This window comes from Bos grunniens, chromosome 16 (assembly GCF_055505025.1).
Source record: "Bos grunniens cultivar Pamir isolate PY7600 chromosome 16, Bosgru_T2T1.0, whole genome shotgun sequence".
Taxonomy (NCBI): domain Eukaryota; kingdom Metazoa; phylum Chordata; class Mammalia; order Artiodactyla; family Bovidae; genus Bos; species Bos grunniens.
The window spans coordinates 24973241-24988262 of record NC_141180.1 but is presented as its reverse complement, the minus strand read 5'-3'; the positions used below and the strand labels follow the sequence as shown (position 1 = coordinate 24988262).

At 39.2% G+C, this 15022-nt stretch overlaps 1 protein-coding gene across 5 annotated transcripts in view; it reads left to right on the top strand.

Moving 5' to 3' along the window:
• RABGAP1L (RAB GTPase activating protein 1 like) overlaps window positions 1-15022 on the top strand; it is a 744918-nt gene that overhangs the window by 582867 nt on the left and 147029 nt on the right. For all 5 annotated transcript variants that reach the window (XM_086343675.1, XM_086343681.1, XM_086343676.1 and 2 more), the window contains one exon: window positions 7847-7975. In XM_086343675.1, the coding sequence (XP_086199801.1) occupies window positions 7847-7975 (129 nt within the window). The remainder of the gene's footprint in view (window positions 1-7846; window positions 7976-15022) is intronic.

Genomic DNA, 15022 nt, shown 5'->3' with positions numbered 1-15022 from the left:
TAGCAACTGTTCTATAATATAATTGGTCTACAGTAGTCCTATACCATTATTTGGTAATTGGGCAAGAATAATTTCACTCTGTCTATTTTAAACAATGGAGTTTAATACCATTCTAGACTGTTCCTTCATTTGGTTCTCTCATATTTGAGTCTTTTCAGAAGTACAAGATTGACTTGACTGCATTTAACTCTCTCTCACACATATCTCCCTCTAGTATAGTTCATCTTTGTTTATACTTATCTTTACAAGTATTAACTCAGTCTTAATGTATCTATTTGCAAATAAATAGGATCTCTCCTATATCATCATAACAGACATGTTAGGTAGCTGTGCACGTAAGGGGTTTCTCACCCTGAAGAAAGTCTATTTATCACTGCAAGGTGAAGTTGGATGCAATGACCAGCATACAATTATAGGGAAGGGGGTGGTATTTTTTGAGAAATACAGTTCCTTTGTAATTTAAGAAAGAAGAGCTCAAAATATATGTTTCAATGCCCAGGTGAGGTCGTCAGCGCTCACTTGAATTTTGTTTCCCTGAGTTACATTTTTTTTCTTAATAAAGGAAAAAACTGAAGAATCATGATTCTATTAAAAAGGATTTTTTTAAAAACAGTGAAATAAAAAGCATTTTAGGAGCTTTGACACTGAGAAGTGCTAAAATATATTTCAACAAATGATCTGCTTCTCTTTAATGAATCAGTTTTTTATCTAACGCATTTCTATATCCTTACAGACTGCTTAACTTTGTGTCTCACAGGCTTCCACTGATAACTTTACAGAGATCTGGTACTGCCTTTCGTTGGCATTTACATTTTTAGCATTTTGAAGGGAAACATGAAATCGATAATAGGAAATATATCTCATACCTACATCTTTATCAGGGATGGCTTTAAATTGCCTGTAGTGTAGAATGATTGTCAACAGTAAAAGCTGTAATCTTCACAAGGTTCACATCTGTGGGGGGCTCATAGATATCTATATGTTGCAACTGTACAAAGTTGGCTCGGTTGCCAAATTAGGTACCCAAGTAGGTACAGCCCTTATGTTGTTCTGGGCTCGAACATTATAGGTCATAGAGCCACTTGCAGTCTATGTGAAAAGTGTATGCTGAGTTATCTGTAGGGCCCTTTGAAAATCTCTGACTTTATTACACAGCTTAAAAGATTGTTGATAGAATTAGGGTACTCTACATTCTGAGAAATCACATCACATGCCCTTTAATGAGCAATATGGCTATGAATTGGGATCAGCTATCCAATGAGTTATTATTCAAAGTTTAGTGTGTACCAGAGGGATGTCCAGTTGTTCAGCCTTGTGTTATTGGACTGCCTAATGATATGGGATCGATGGTTAATCTGCCCAGGGGGGTCCTAAGAGGAATCCTGCCACGTGCAATGTTGTAATCTTTCCATTACCAGTGAGGGAAGGAACTGAAGTTTAGGTTTTTAGTCATGTTTTCAATATGACTATGTAGGGGCTGCTGCTGCTGCTAAGTCGCTTCAGTCGTGTCCAACTCTGTGTGACCCCATAGACGGCAGCCCACGAGGCTCCCCCATCCCTGGGATCCTCCAGGCAAGAACACTGGAGTGGGTTACCATTTCCTTCTCCGTTGCATGAAAGTGAAAAATGAAAGTGAAGTCGCTCAGTCGTGTCCGACCTGTGCGATCCCATAGACGGCAGCCCACCAGGCTCCTCCGTCCCTGGGATTCTCCAGGCAAGAACACTACAAATCCTGTTTTGCATTTAAGATCCATGTAGTATTTTTTTCATATGAGGCCAGTTGCTTTTATTAATGAAACAGATCAAATTAAATGAAGATTTACCAAGACAGTGTTGTGGATTTGAACTCTGAGCCTTATATTTTGTTCCCTGAGGCACAGAGGGACCATCAAACTACAGGAACACCAAGCACATTTGGAATTTTTGCTTATGGTCCCTCAAAGGTATACTTAGTAAAGAATAATTTCCCTTTAATAAATCAAGTACCAGTGTTCCACTTTAGATATTACCACAAGACGTAGATTCTGTGTGTAGACCCACCAAGCATACGTTTCTTTGGTGAAATTAAAATACCGAAGCAAGGGATTCAGGTATCCTAGATACCAGCTAAGTAATGTCCTCTTCTAAAGCCCACACTTCCAAATGATTCTCAGACCTCCAGAAACTTTGCTCAATGGAACGGAAATCCTGTTAGATTCTATGCCTCAAGGAAGAAAAAGCCATTTGTGGTAAATATAGTGAAGGTGAGAAAGAGAACTGTGCCTACATTTTTTTCCCCCAATAATCCTCTAAAATAATCAAATCTAGATTTTGCTGCTGATAGAGGCCTTTAAAGAAAGATTTGTCTTTGGAGAACAGTGAGAGGTTTGGAATAGAAGCATCTGGAGCTAACACTCAAATGTTAGAACTGTTCATTACCACCCACCCTGCCTTCTTCTCTCTCTCTTGTTTTTTTAATCACTTGAAAATGTGATACTCTTGCACTGAATTTTTCAGTGGGAAAAACACTCCCAAAATGGTATTAACAGTGGCACACAGCCAGAGTTCATACTCCTCTGTAAGTGTGTGAAATTTGGAGAAAGAGGAGAGAAGCTTTTACTCATGTTCAAAATCTTCCTGTCCTCCTAGGTTTTTTTTTCTTCTTTTATATGACATGGGAAATTATTATCAGATCATTATATAACATGTCAGTGCTGGGTATAGTTTCAGTACTGGTACTCTGGGCCCTGTGCATGGTGAAACTGGAGGACTCTCAGGCCGAGGATTGATATACATCTATAGCCAAATGCTCCCACTGTCCCTCCAGTAGCCATTTAAGGTTTAATTTTGATCAGATTTCTAATGCTGTCAAACTGTATCCTAGTTGTGTTTTTTTTTTAATTTGTAAACTTCCTTAAAACATTAATTTTAAGGAAAGAATGAAAAAGCAGATGAGAACATTTTTCTCCCATTTTTACCTGTTGTTGATTGCTGCAAGGATTGATCACTCACTGAAGAGACACTATATTGGATTGGTCAAAAGGTTTATCCAGGTTTTTCCGTAAACCCGAACAATCCTTTTGGCCAACTCAGTAACTCTTAAAAGAAGTTAAAGACTCAAGTATAAAGGTTGCCATGTTGGGACTTTGCTGGTGGTCCACTGGCTCAGACTCCATGATCCCAATGCAGGGGACCCGGGTGTTTAGGGAACTAGATCTCCCATGCCACAGCTAAAGATGCCACATGCCACAATGAAGATTGAAGATGCTGCATGCCATAGCTAAGACCCAGCACAGCCAGATAAACAAATAAAGATTGTTTTTCGTTCTTTCGGTAGTGTCCAAATCTTTGCAATCCCACGGGCTGAAGCCCATGTATACTTCTGATCAGTTCAGTTCAGTCACTCAGTTGTGTCCGACTCCTTTGCGACCCCATGAATTGCAGCACGCCAGGCCTCCCTGTCCATCACCAACTCCCGGAATTCACTCAGATTCATGTGCATTGAGTCGGTGATGCCATCCATCACTGACATCTCATCTCATCCAATGAGATGCCATCTCATCCTCTGTCGTCCCCTTCTCCTGCCCCCAATCCCTCCCAGCATCAGGGTCTTTTCCAACGAGTCAGCTCTTTGCATGAGGTGGCCAAAGTATTGGAGTTTCAGCTTTAGCATCAGTCCTTCCAGTGAACACCCAGGACTGATCTCCTTTAGAATGGACTGGTTGGATCTCCTTGCAGTCCAAGGGACTCTCTAGTGTCTTCTCCAATATCACAGTTGAAAAGCATCAATTCTTTGGCACTCAGCTTTCTTCACAGTCCAACTTTCACATCCATACATGACCACTGGAAAAACCATAGCCTTGACTAGACAGACCTTTATTGGCAAAGTAATGTCTCTGCTTTTCAATATGCTATCTAGGTTGGTTATAACTTTCCTTCCAAGGAGTAAGCGTCTTTCAATTCATGGCTGCAGTCACCATCTGGAGTGACTTTGGAGCCCCCCAAAATAAAGTCTGACACTGTTTCCACTGTTTACACATCTATTTGCCACGAAGTGATGGGACCAGATGCCATGATATTACTTTTCTGAATGTTGAGTTTTAAGCCAACTTTTTCACTCTCCTCTTGTACTTTCATCAAGAGGCTCTTTAGTTCCTCTTCACTTTCTGCCATAAGAATGGTGTCATCTGCATATCTGAGGTTACTGATATTTCTCCTGGCAACTTTGATTCCAGCTTGTGCTTCTTCCAGCCCAGCGTTTCTCATGATGTACTCTGCATATAAGTTAAATAATCAGGGTGACAATATACAGCCTTGACGTACTCCTTTTCCTATTTGGAACCAGTCTGTTGTTCCATGTCCAGTTATAACTGTTGCTTCCTGACCTGCATATAGGTTTCTCAAGAGGCAGGTCAGGTGGTCTGGTATTCTCATCTCTTTCAGAATTTCCCACAGTTTCTTGTGATCCACACAGTCAAAGGCTTTGGCATAGTCAATAAAGCAGAAATAGATGTGTTTCTGGAACTCTCTTTCCATGATCCAGCGGATGTTGGCAATTTGATCTCTGGTTCCTCTGCCTTTTCTAAAACCAGCTTGAACATCTGGAAGTTCACAGTTCACGTATTCCTGAAGCCTGGCTTGGAGAATTTTGAGCGTTACTTTACTAGCATGTGATATGAGTGCAGTTGTGCGGTAGTTTGAGTATTCTTTGGCATTGCCTTTCTTTGGGATTGGAATGAAAACTGACCCTTTTCCAGTCCTCTGGCCACTGCTGAGTTTTCCAGATTTGCTGGCATATTGAGTGCATCACTTTCACAGCATCATCTTTTAGGATTTAACATAGCTCAACTGAGATTCCATAACCTCCACTATCTTTGTTCGTTGTGATGCTTTCTGAGGCCCACTTGACTTCACATTCCAGGATGTCTGGCTCTCGGTGAGTGATCACACCATCGTGATTATCTGGGTTGTGAAAATACATCTGATACCCCCCCGAAATATAAAAATCAATATGTATCTCAAAATAAGTCCTGCATCTCCTTTCTAATTTGCATCTGATAATCTTTTGACTTTTTAATAGTGGGTATGCTTGAAGTAAGCTTCCCTGGTGGCTCAGATGATAAAGAATCTGCCTATAATGCGGGAGACATGGGTTCAATCCCTGGGTCAGGAAAATCCCCTGGAGAAGGGAATGGCTACCAGTATCTTCTCCAGTATCTTGCCTGGAGAATCCCATGGACAGAGTAGCCTGGCGAGCTATAGTCCATGGGGTTGCAAAGAGTTGGACACAAATGAGAAACTCACACTTTCAGGCAATCTGGAGCTTCACTAACACCAGCGGTGTCTTGAAAAGGGCAGTCACAGAGAACTCTGAATTCTGGTTTCCAGAGACTTCATTTGAGTTGGGCTGTATCTTTCTTCTTTTGTATGATCTCAGAAGCTGGACTTGAAACTAGGCCTTGGGCAGTATTAGAAAATTAGGTGACCACACTGCCTGCAGGCGATAGACTGTTCCACACCATTGTGGGTCATCTGTCTGTAGGTAACTAGAGGTTAGTTGCACTGACAATAGAAAAGGTGTGCTTAGAGGTTTTGAATGATGAAGAAAGCTACCAGTCCTGTTTCCCTACAAACTCTATAAGCAGCCTGTCTTGAATTTTCCCAACAATTACCAAAGAGATAATCATCAGAACCAGTGTTACAGGTGAAATAGGATGTGGTATGTCTGGTATAACTGGTAGGTGGATGCTTTCTCAATAATTCAGCAGTTGATATTTCAGTTGAAGAGGCCCACTTTTGGGCTGAATTTGTTTCCAGGAACTGCCTTTCCCAGTTAAGGTGAGTTGATAGCACTTTATCCTGCTAAATATTCTCTCCACTACTTATTGCCACCATCTTTCAGTATCTGTGAGGGAGGAAATAAGTCTGAGGTGTACTGAAGCTTGTTTTTTCCCTTGGCACTGTTAACCTGGCTCTATTTTCTGATTACTAGTTTACGAATCTAAACTTGGGCCAACCTAGTCCCCAGTGAAAATGCCTGCTGTGTGAATTAATATTTTATTTTACATGTTTCTATTTAAAAGAGAAGCGAAGGGGAGAAAAAATTATATAGAGAGAGTGAAAGAGAGACGAAAGGAGGATTCATTCAGTTATTCAGTAAATTTTAGTTGAGTACCTCCTATAATCTAGGCATTAGTCTTACCACTGTGAATACAGTAAAGAACAAGACAGATAAGTCCCCTTTCTTTAGGATGAAAGCAAATGAAAAACTATAAAACGACTGGATGAAGAATGACTTGATGGGCTAGGAGGAAGAATTTAAATGCTCAGAAAAGGTCTAACTCAAATCTTATATTTGTGCTAAAATCTAAATCACAAAGTTATTATCATAATGAAGATGAGGGAGAAAAATATTCCAGACAGAGATAACAGGCAGTAGCCTTCAGTTAGGAATGAACTCAGTGTGTACAAAAAAAAAAAAAAAAAAACCCAAACAAACCAGAAAGAAGGCTAGTGTTCTTGGAGCTTGAGACTAAGAAGAGAGATGCAATTCAACATCATGTTGAAGGGGAAGGCAGGGCCCCAGATCATAAAGGGTCTTGCAGGTAATGGTAATGGTTTGGATTTTATTCTGAGCATAGTAGGGACCATTGGAGAGCTTTACACAGAAGAGCAGCATAATCTGAAAAAGTATCTAGCTGCTGTAAGGAGAGGGAGAAAGAGGGAGACCAGTTGGGAAGTTACTGAATGACTCAGCTGAGAAACAACAATGGCTTAGACCAGGGTGGTGGTGATGACAACTCATTATGAGCAGAATTCCTCTGACTTCTTCTGTCTTTCAATGTAGTTGTTAATCAGTTTTATATTTGAATTTAAATAAAGTAAAATTTGAACTTGCATGTAGTTCTGTGATTTCTAGCTACCATAATTTTTTGTTTTAATCATTTTCTTTCTGCCATTTTTGACAATTAAGTGCTGACTCTTAACACCTAGTTTCTTTTTGACTTGGCCTATTTCAGTGTACCCAGTATGCCTCAGTCTCATAATTTGTGTCTCAGTATTTGCCAATGATTACATGTAGTTGTTTATTAAAACATTTATTGCCTTTCTTGTTATAAGATCTTTCCCACAGGAAATACAGCAAAATATAAAGAAGAAGAAGAAGAAAAAACTATAACCTCACTCTTCACCATTTTCTTTTCTTTCCTTTCAGTCTTTTTTCTGTGCGTGCATATATTTTCTGTGCATGCATATAAGTAGTTGTTACTTCTTAAGTAAATTTTGCAAAAGTAGCTTTCCTAAGAAGTTCAGTAGTTAAATGGTTTGCTTCATTTACTTTTTTAAAAGTCTTTAAGATATGGAACAATTTCTTATTTGCTATTGTCATTAATTGAAAAGTCATTCTCTCATTAGGTGTTTGTTATGTAACTCTTCTGTGCTTTAATTGTACTGTCTGTGTCTTCCCAGCTTGGGGGGGGATAAAAAAAACCCTTAAAATGCCCACCAAGTTAAAATCACAGATGTGTCCCAGAGTTCAAATTTTTTCCTTTTTCTGGCTTTTTTTTTTTTTTTCCCCCCCAGAGCCATAATGTGGTTAGCTTTGCCAGGATCCATCATTCTAATCTAGAGGTTATGTAAATTAAATATGTTAGCTTGTTAATTAATTCCATTGTCACTTCTAGGATTTATGGTGACTTATTTCAGCTTATATAAAGCAGTTAGAAATCTCTTCCTAAAAATTTTTGGACCTCACCTAGATCTTGGCCAATAAAAGTTACATTTAGGAAAATAGAAATTGCTTTTGCAATGTATTTGTTATGAATGTAGGTTAAAATGTAATGGACGATTCTTGGTGATTGTTTTGTAGACCTCAAAGGAAGATCTTCTGCAGGCTGATTTTGAAGGCGCCTTAAAGTTCTTCAGAGTCCAACTTCCAAAGAGATACAGGGCAGAGGAAAATGCGAGAAGGCTAATGGAGCAGGCTTGCAACATTAAGGTAAGATAATAAAGGTGGAACCTGAATGCAGAGTAACGTGGCAAATTATGGAAAACCCTCTGTTTGTTGCTGGATTCTGACTGTGTTGAAGGCGCTGTGGTATCTGACCTAGTCTCTCTCAGACATTTTTGTCAGGGTGGTCTGTATCTGTAGTGGCTGTATCTTCTAGTAGGACTTAGAGTGAGCCTTGGCTGGTTCGGATCGTAACAAGAGGAAGACAAACATTGATCTTACAAGTGGGCCTCTAGAGGAGCCTGCTCTGATAGTGGTTTCCACAGCAGCAGACTTAGTATTTAGATTTTGCCATCTATTTTAAGATCATTTAGGGCCAAGCAAGAAACGCACCCTTCCCACCAATTTCCTGTTGGCTTGGGGATCTGTCAGAGGAGGATTTCTAGGTGAATCAGTTTCTGGAGTTGAAAGGGGTTACGTGGCTCTGGCTCCATCAGGTCTATGCATGGGCTTTTTGTGCTTAACTCTTACTGGATTTTAAGTTGGGTAAAGTCATTCTCATTTTCAGTGGATGTTCTTGATTTGGAGTGCAATGCTTTCCAGTGAATACCTGTGTCTATTGAGGAGTTTCCTGTTAGATGTCCCATTGCTTTCTTCTGCTTCCTGCTGCTACGCAGATAATGAATGTACAGTATACAGGACTTATGGTGGTGGTGTTTGTTCCTACCTACTTATATTTTGAAATTCATGGCTATGCTTAGTGGCCATCTCTGATGGTAGATGTTGTCCATGGGTTTTTGGTCTGCCACCTAGTTTCTCTCTGGTTTTTGTTCTGTTTTGTTGTTTGATGTGAATTATTTAATCCAGTTGTTATTTTTTGATGTGGGCGCAAAAATAGTACTTAAAAAAACTAGGTGAAAGAATCAAATAAGTTTTAGAGGTGTTTGTTGATGATCATAGCCAGAAAGTTGATAATTTCCTAATACAGAAAAATTATACAATCAAGTTTTATAATAATGTTAATTAATTTTGGGGCTTCTTTTATATTTATAATTAATCCAGTAATTTGCCAGAGTCCATCATATTACTAATTTCTGTTCCTTTACAGAACTAAGTTAAATAAGCTTGATTGTGAGTTTGACAAAACTAGCTAAATAAATTTGATTATGAGTTAAAGAAAAGGAAAGCACCCTGGTTAGGCCATGCTTTCCTTTCTTTAAGGGACTTTGAAAGCTCTGTCTTGATCTGCCCATTTCCATCCCACACCTGACAGATATATGTGGCTATATTGCTCCTTATCACATGTCTGATAAAACTAAACACATTTTATAAATAACTTGAAATAGAAATCCCTATGTAGAGAATTGTGGTATCAAGGTGAGATAGCACTTTTTAAAGGTTTTTTAAATCTATATTTGTTTTTTGGTCTGGGCTGGGTCTTTGTTGCGATGCAGGCTCTCCAGTTGCAGTGCCTGGGCTTAGTTGCCCTGCAGCCTGTGGGGTCTTAGTTCCCTGACCAGGGATTGAACCCACATCCCCTGCACTGGAAGAAAGATTCTTAACCACTGGGGTAGTACCAAGATAGTACATTCAAAAAAAAAAATTGGAACCAATTTACTGATGTAAATTCTTGTACCTTTGGCATATTCTAGGAAATCTTCTTAACCTAACCATGACAAAAATATAAATTTGTTTTCTGAACAAAGATCCCAGGTCTTGTAGACTTTACATTCTTACAGAAGGAAACAGACAGCAGTAACCAATGAACATAATAAAGAATATACTTAATATGTCAGAAGGTGATAAATAGCTATGAAAAGAGAAGAAGTAGGGCAAAATAAGCAAGATTGGGTTGATGGGGAGAAGAAGCATTACAGTTGTTAGATAGAGTAGATCTCATTGAAGGTAAAGAGATGAGTTAGTCATGGAGATGTCTAGGGGAGGAGCACTACAGCAGAGGCAACAGCTAATTCAAATTCCCCGAGGCTGGCTCATGCCAAGTAAAGTTAAGGAACAGCAAGAAGACCAGTGTAGAGCTGGAAAGAAGGGAAAGAAAATAAGGGCAATAGGAGAGGAAGTTAGAGAGCTCATAAGGCCACTGTAAGGGCGTAGGCTTTGCTTTGTATGAAGTGAGGAGCCCTTACAGAATTTTGAGTGGAAGAGTAATAAAATCTGTCTGAGGTTTTGGAGGATCACAGTGCCTACTGTGTTGAAAACAGACAAGAGGAAGGTAAGAGTAGAAGTAGGGAGATGAGATGTGGGTTTGCAGTAATCCTGGTGAGAAATGATGGACTGACCAGGGTGATCATAATGGGGAGAGACACAGAGTGGAAGTGGTTGGAACCTGGACATATTCTGAAAGAGAACCAACAGGCTTCATGATGTATCAGACATGGGTGTGAGAGGAAAAAAGGAGCCAAAATGATTCCACAGATTTGGGATGAAGCAATTATAAGATAGCATAGCCATTGGCTTATTAGGCACATGACTGAAAATGTGCTTTGACATAGACTTCCCTTAGCACAATGCCCAGTGTAACACTTTTTTTTTTTTTTTTGGTGTCATTAGACTTGTGTTTGAATTTTAAGTTATTTTAAACTAGATTCTAACTGTTCAAAAATAACAAGTCAATGTTGAATATAAGTAACTTAAAAGAAAAAGATTACATTGTCTTTCAAATGAACTCTGTATTCAAAGAGATCATTTTCCAAAGGTATTAAGAAAGATAGACCTCTAAAGTCTTCATCCTGAAACTTTTAAACCCTTTATGACTGTTTTATTTGACTAAGATCAGATGACTAAGCAGAAGCCACGTTTGTCTGTAAATGTTGAAAATATATTCCAATGGTCATGGTGCCTGAATTTTGTGGGTGGTAGGTTTGAAAGATAGGCTTCATCCAGATGATTGTTCCCGAGCTGTCAGAAGGAAGTACTATAACCTGGGGCAATGCTGTAGGGACCTATTAAAATAAAACATTCATTTCTAAGAATAAGAGAGTAGAGAGTTAAGAGGTACAGGTAAATGTTTTCAAGGGAAATCTAGAATGATGGGGAAATCACTGAAAACAAAAAACCCAGGAAAGAGATTTTAAAATATGAAATGTAACAGGGAAAGACTTTTGCCCAGTATAATTTTGAAGCTCCTCAGAGGATGGAGGAAACTAACAGTTGTCAAGCCAGAAACATGAGATCAGAGAGACACTGAAACATAAAATGTCAGAAAACAAGTTCAAAATATGACCTGAATGGATTGTTCCTGGGATGAAAGTGCTGTGTGCAACCATAGTGATTTATTTGCACATGAACAGATAGATAAGAATTCTTTAAAAAGTAATACTAGGGTTGTTTTTGTGTATTTTGTTAGTTTTTTGTGTTTTCTAAGGAGAGTACCTTTTTCTTAGATACACTACCCACAGGGTTGTTTGGTTGTTGGTTGATCAGTCACTGTTGTATGTGACTCTTTCCAACCCCATGGACTGTAGCCCACCAGGCTCCTCTGTCCATGGGGTTTTCCAGGCAAGAATATTGAAGTGGGTAACCATTTCCTTCTCCAGCGGGTCTTCCCAGATTAGGGATCAAACCCATAGCTCCTGCCTTAGCAGGCAGATTTTTACCACTGAGCCACCAGGGAAGCCCACCTACAGGAACACCATTTTAATTTGTAACATGATTATAAGGTGGATGTGAGGTTTAGTTGAAAGAAGGAAGGCATAAATAGTACAGTATTCGGGGTTTGTGCTGGGACTAGAAGGTAGGTCTCCCAACATGAAAATTTAAGATTGTTAACCAACACCTGCATTTTGAAATAGCCTTTATATCAAGACCTTAAACATTCATACATACTCGCACATATATACCTGCAGTGATACTTAATCCTTATGTATGAAGCACTCTGATGTTTTTTCTTCTACTGTATTATATTCTAATTCATTTTAAACTTCTCTCCTTCTCCTTCCAAATCCCCAAACCAAAAAGCTAGTCACAACGCACTAAATGGATTTCACAGCAGCTTACAGTTTTGAAAAAGAACTCAGGCCTGTTCCACTACTGCTCCCTCCTCCCCTTCCCCCATTCTGATCGACTGCAACTGTGAGAGGTTGTGGAGGGTGAGGTGTTACACTGAATAATGAAAGTGGGAGTCTGGTAAGGATGTGAGTCATCGTGCCATCTTTATAGCAGCATATGCGGGCAACTGGAAATGTTAGGAAATGATGGACAGACCAAAGCTCCATATTAGATGGAACATTTAAAGAAAAAGGCAGCTACAGTATGGAATAGGCAAAAAAGTTGAACTCATGATTTCTTATCCACAACCTGTATAAGATTAAGAAAAGAATTCCTGTTGAAAGTAATCCATTTTTTAAAATTTTAATTATTTGTATAATATTTGTATATGATCATATAGTCTTTGAATGGACATGTTCTCATTTAATTACCCTTCAAAATGAATCTGTCCTCTAATTCAAAGAAACTGGGTAGCCAGTAATTTCAGTTAACTGACTGGTTTTAAAATAAACGCAACAGTTATAGGTAAAAAATAACTTGTGAGCTCTGTGTGTTGATGAGGATTTATTGATAAAGCACATTGGATTGGATAAATAACTTTATTCTTCTGAAACCTGTGTGATACTAAATATCAGGAATATTTTTTTTTTTTTAATTTACTAACATGACTTTAAATCATTCTGATATTTCTTCTGTTCCTTATGATCCAGCGAGGCTAAAATGAGAAAATATGTTTACCCATCAGACTTTACTTTGAAAAATCATTTAGTTACTAATATATGAATATCTTACACTTTCAAAAGAAGGCAAATTTTGTTGAATATCATTATTCAGTTGTTAGCTTATAGTTTAAAATTTTGCTGTGGAGAGCTTCTTAAACTTGGATCTTGGCTTCATGGACTCTGAGTCACTAGAAATTTGAATTTCTTTATATAACCTTCTAAGCATCCTGTGTTTCCTAGTGAGACAATATATAGCTTTTATTGGATTCTTAAAGGCAACTCAGTGACTCAAAGAAGTTAACTTTTGTGTTGTGGGATCATCTTAAACATATTAAGAAAATAGATATTTCTTTACAGCATAAGAATTTATAACTGTACCTATATATATTCAAGTATATATATATCAGTTCAGTCCCTTGATTGTGTCCGACTCTTTGCAACCCCATGGGCTGTGCCACAGGCTTCCCTGTTCATCACCGACGCCCAAAGCTTGCTCAAACTCTTGTCCATTGAGTCGATGATGCCATCCAACTGTCTCATCCTCTGTCATCCCCTTCTCCTCCTGCCTTCAATCTTTCCCAGCATTAGGGTCTTTTTCCAATGAGTCAGTTCTTTGCATCAGGTGGCCGAAGTACTGGAGCTTCAGCTTCAGCATCAGTCTTTCCAGTGAATATTCAGGACTGATTTCCTTCAGGATTAACTGGTTTGAGCTCCTTGCAGTCCAAATATACATATAACCTTTATAATTATTCCTGTTTTGTTTTTTTTTTTTTGCATACTTTTATTCAACATTAGTCACATATTGTATTAGGTTAAATTGATTAAGTTACCATTTTCTTTGGTCAAATGCTTGCTAAGTTGCTTCAGTTGTATCTGACTCTGTGCAGCCCTCTGGACTGTAGCCTGCCAAGATCTTCTCTCCGTGGCATCTTCTAGGCAAGAATACTGAAATGGGTTGCCATTTCCTTCTTCAGGGGATCTTCCCAACCCAGGTTCAAACCTGTGTCTCCTATATCTCCTGAACTGGCAGGTGGCTTCTTTACCATTGGCGCCATTTGGTCAAAAGCTGCCAGTTATTGAACATTGTATATGACTTAATTCAATATTTCATGCCTCCTTATGTTTCAAATAGACTATTTATGTGATGATGACATATTAAAAATTAGGCTTTTTTAAACATAGAGGTGTTTATTTAGTGGTCATTGCTCTGATAAAAACAAAAAGATGGAAAAAAAAAGATGAATTAGAAGAATAAAATATAACGGAAGTCAGAGTATTATAATACGTTAGTCCTATGGCTGTGGAAACCTTTCCTGAGGATTAGTCTCCAAAAGTGGGGGAGCACGTCTTTTTTTCTCCAGTTAACTTTTGTTTGGAACAGTGTTACAAGTGCCACAGTTGTGATGAACCCCATTAGCAGTGAAGTTCAGCATATCGTTCAAAATATTCTTTTGGTAGATCTTCAAAATAAAATGTTTGAAAAAGTAAAATAGCCTATATTACTTGAATTTTATTGGTAAAATAACTTGAACGATATTAAAACTGCAGTCTGACATTAAACTGAAAGAAGGAGATTAGAGGGAAAAGGTCATTTACTGAATAACTACTATGTGCCAGGAGCTATGCAGGAAGACTTCTCAGAGGAATTAAGAGTTAAGGTGAGACTTAAGGATTAGTAGGAATTAAGGAGTACATCAGGGGCTTCCCTGGTGGCTTAGATGGTAAAGAATCCACCTGCAATGCAGGAGACCTCTGTTTGATCCTTGAGTTGGGAAGATCCCCTTGGGGAAGGCATGGCAACCCGCTCCAGTATTCCTGCCTGGAGAGTCCCATGGACAGAGGAACCTGGTGGGTTACAGTCCATGGGGTCGCAAAGAGTTGGACATGTCTAGTGACTAAGCACCAGAGAAGGCAGTGGCACCCCACTCCAGTACTCTTGCCTGGAAAATCCCATGGATGGAGGAGCCTGGTGGGCTACAGTCCATGGGGTCTCTAAGAGTCGGACACGACTGAGCCACTTCACTTTCACTTTCATGCACTGGAGAAGGAAATGGCAACCCACTCCAGTGTTCTTGCCTGGAGAATCCCAGGGACAGGGGAGCCTGGTGGACTGCCGTCTATGGGGTCGCACGGAGTCAGACACAACTGAAGCAACTTAGCAGCAGCAGTGACTAAGCACAGCACAGCACAGCAAGGAGTACGTGGAGGCAGGGGGAGAGAAGTTCCATACAGAGAATATGCAGAGGCTCAGAGGTAATAAGAATAGATCGAATTGTCCAAAACCTAAATGCAGTTAGAAAATAGAGTTTGAGGAGGGAGGGAATGAGAGGAATAGATGGAAGACTAGAGAGATAAGCGGGGGCCAGAC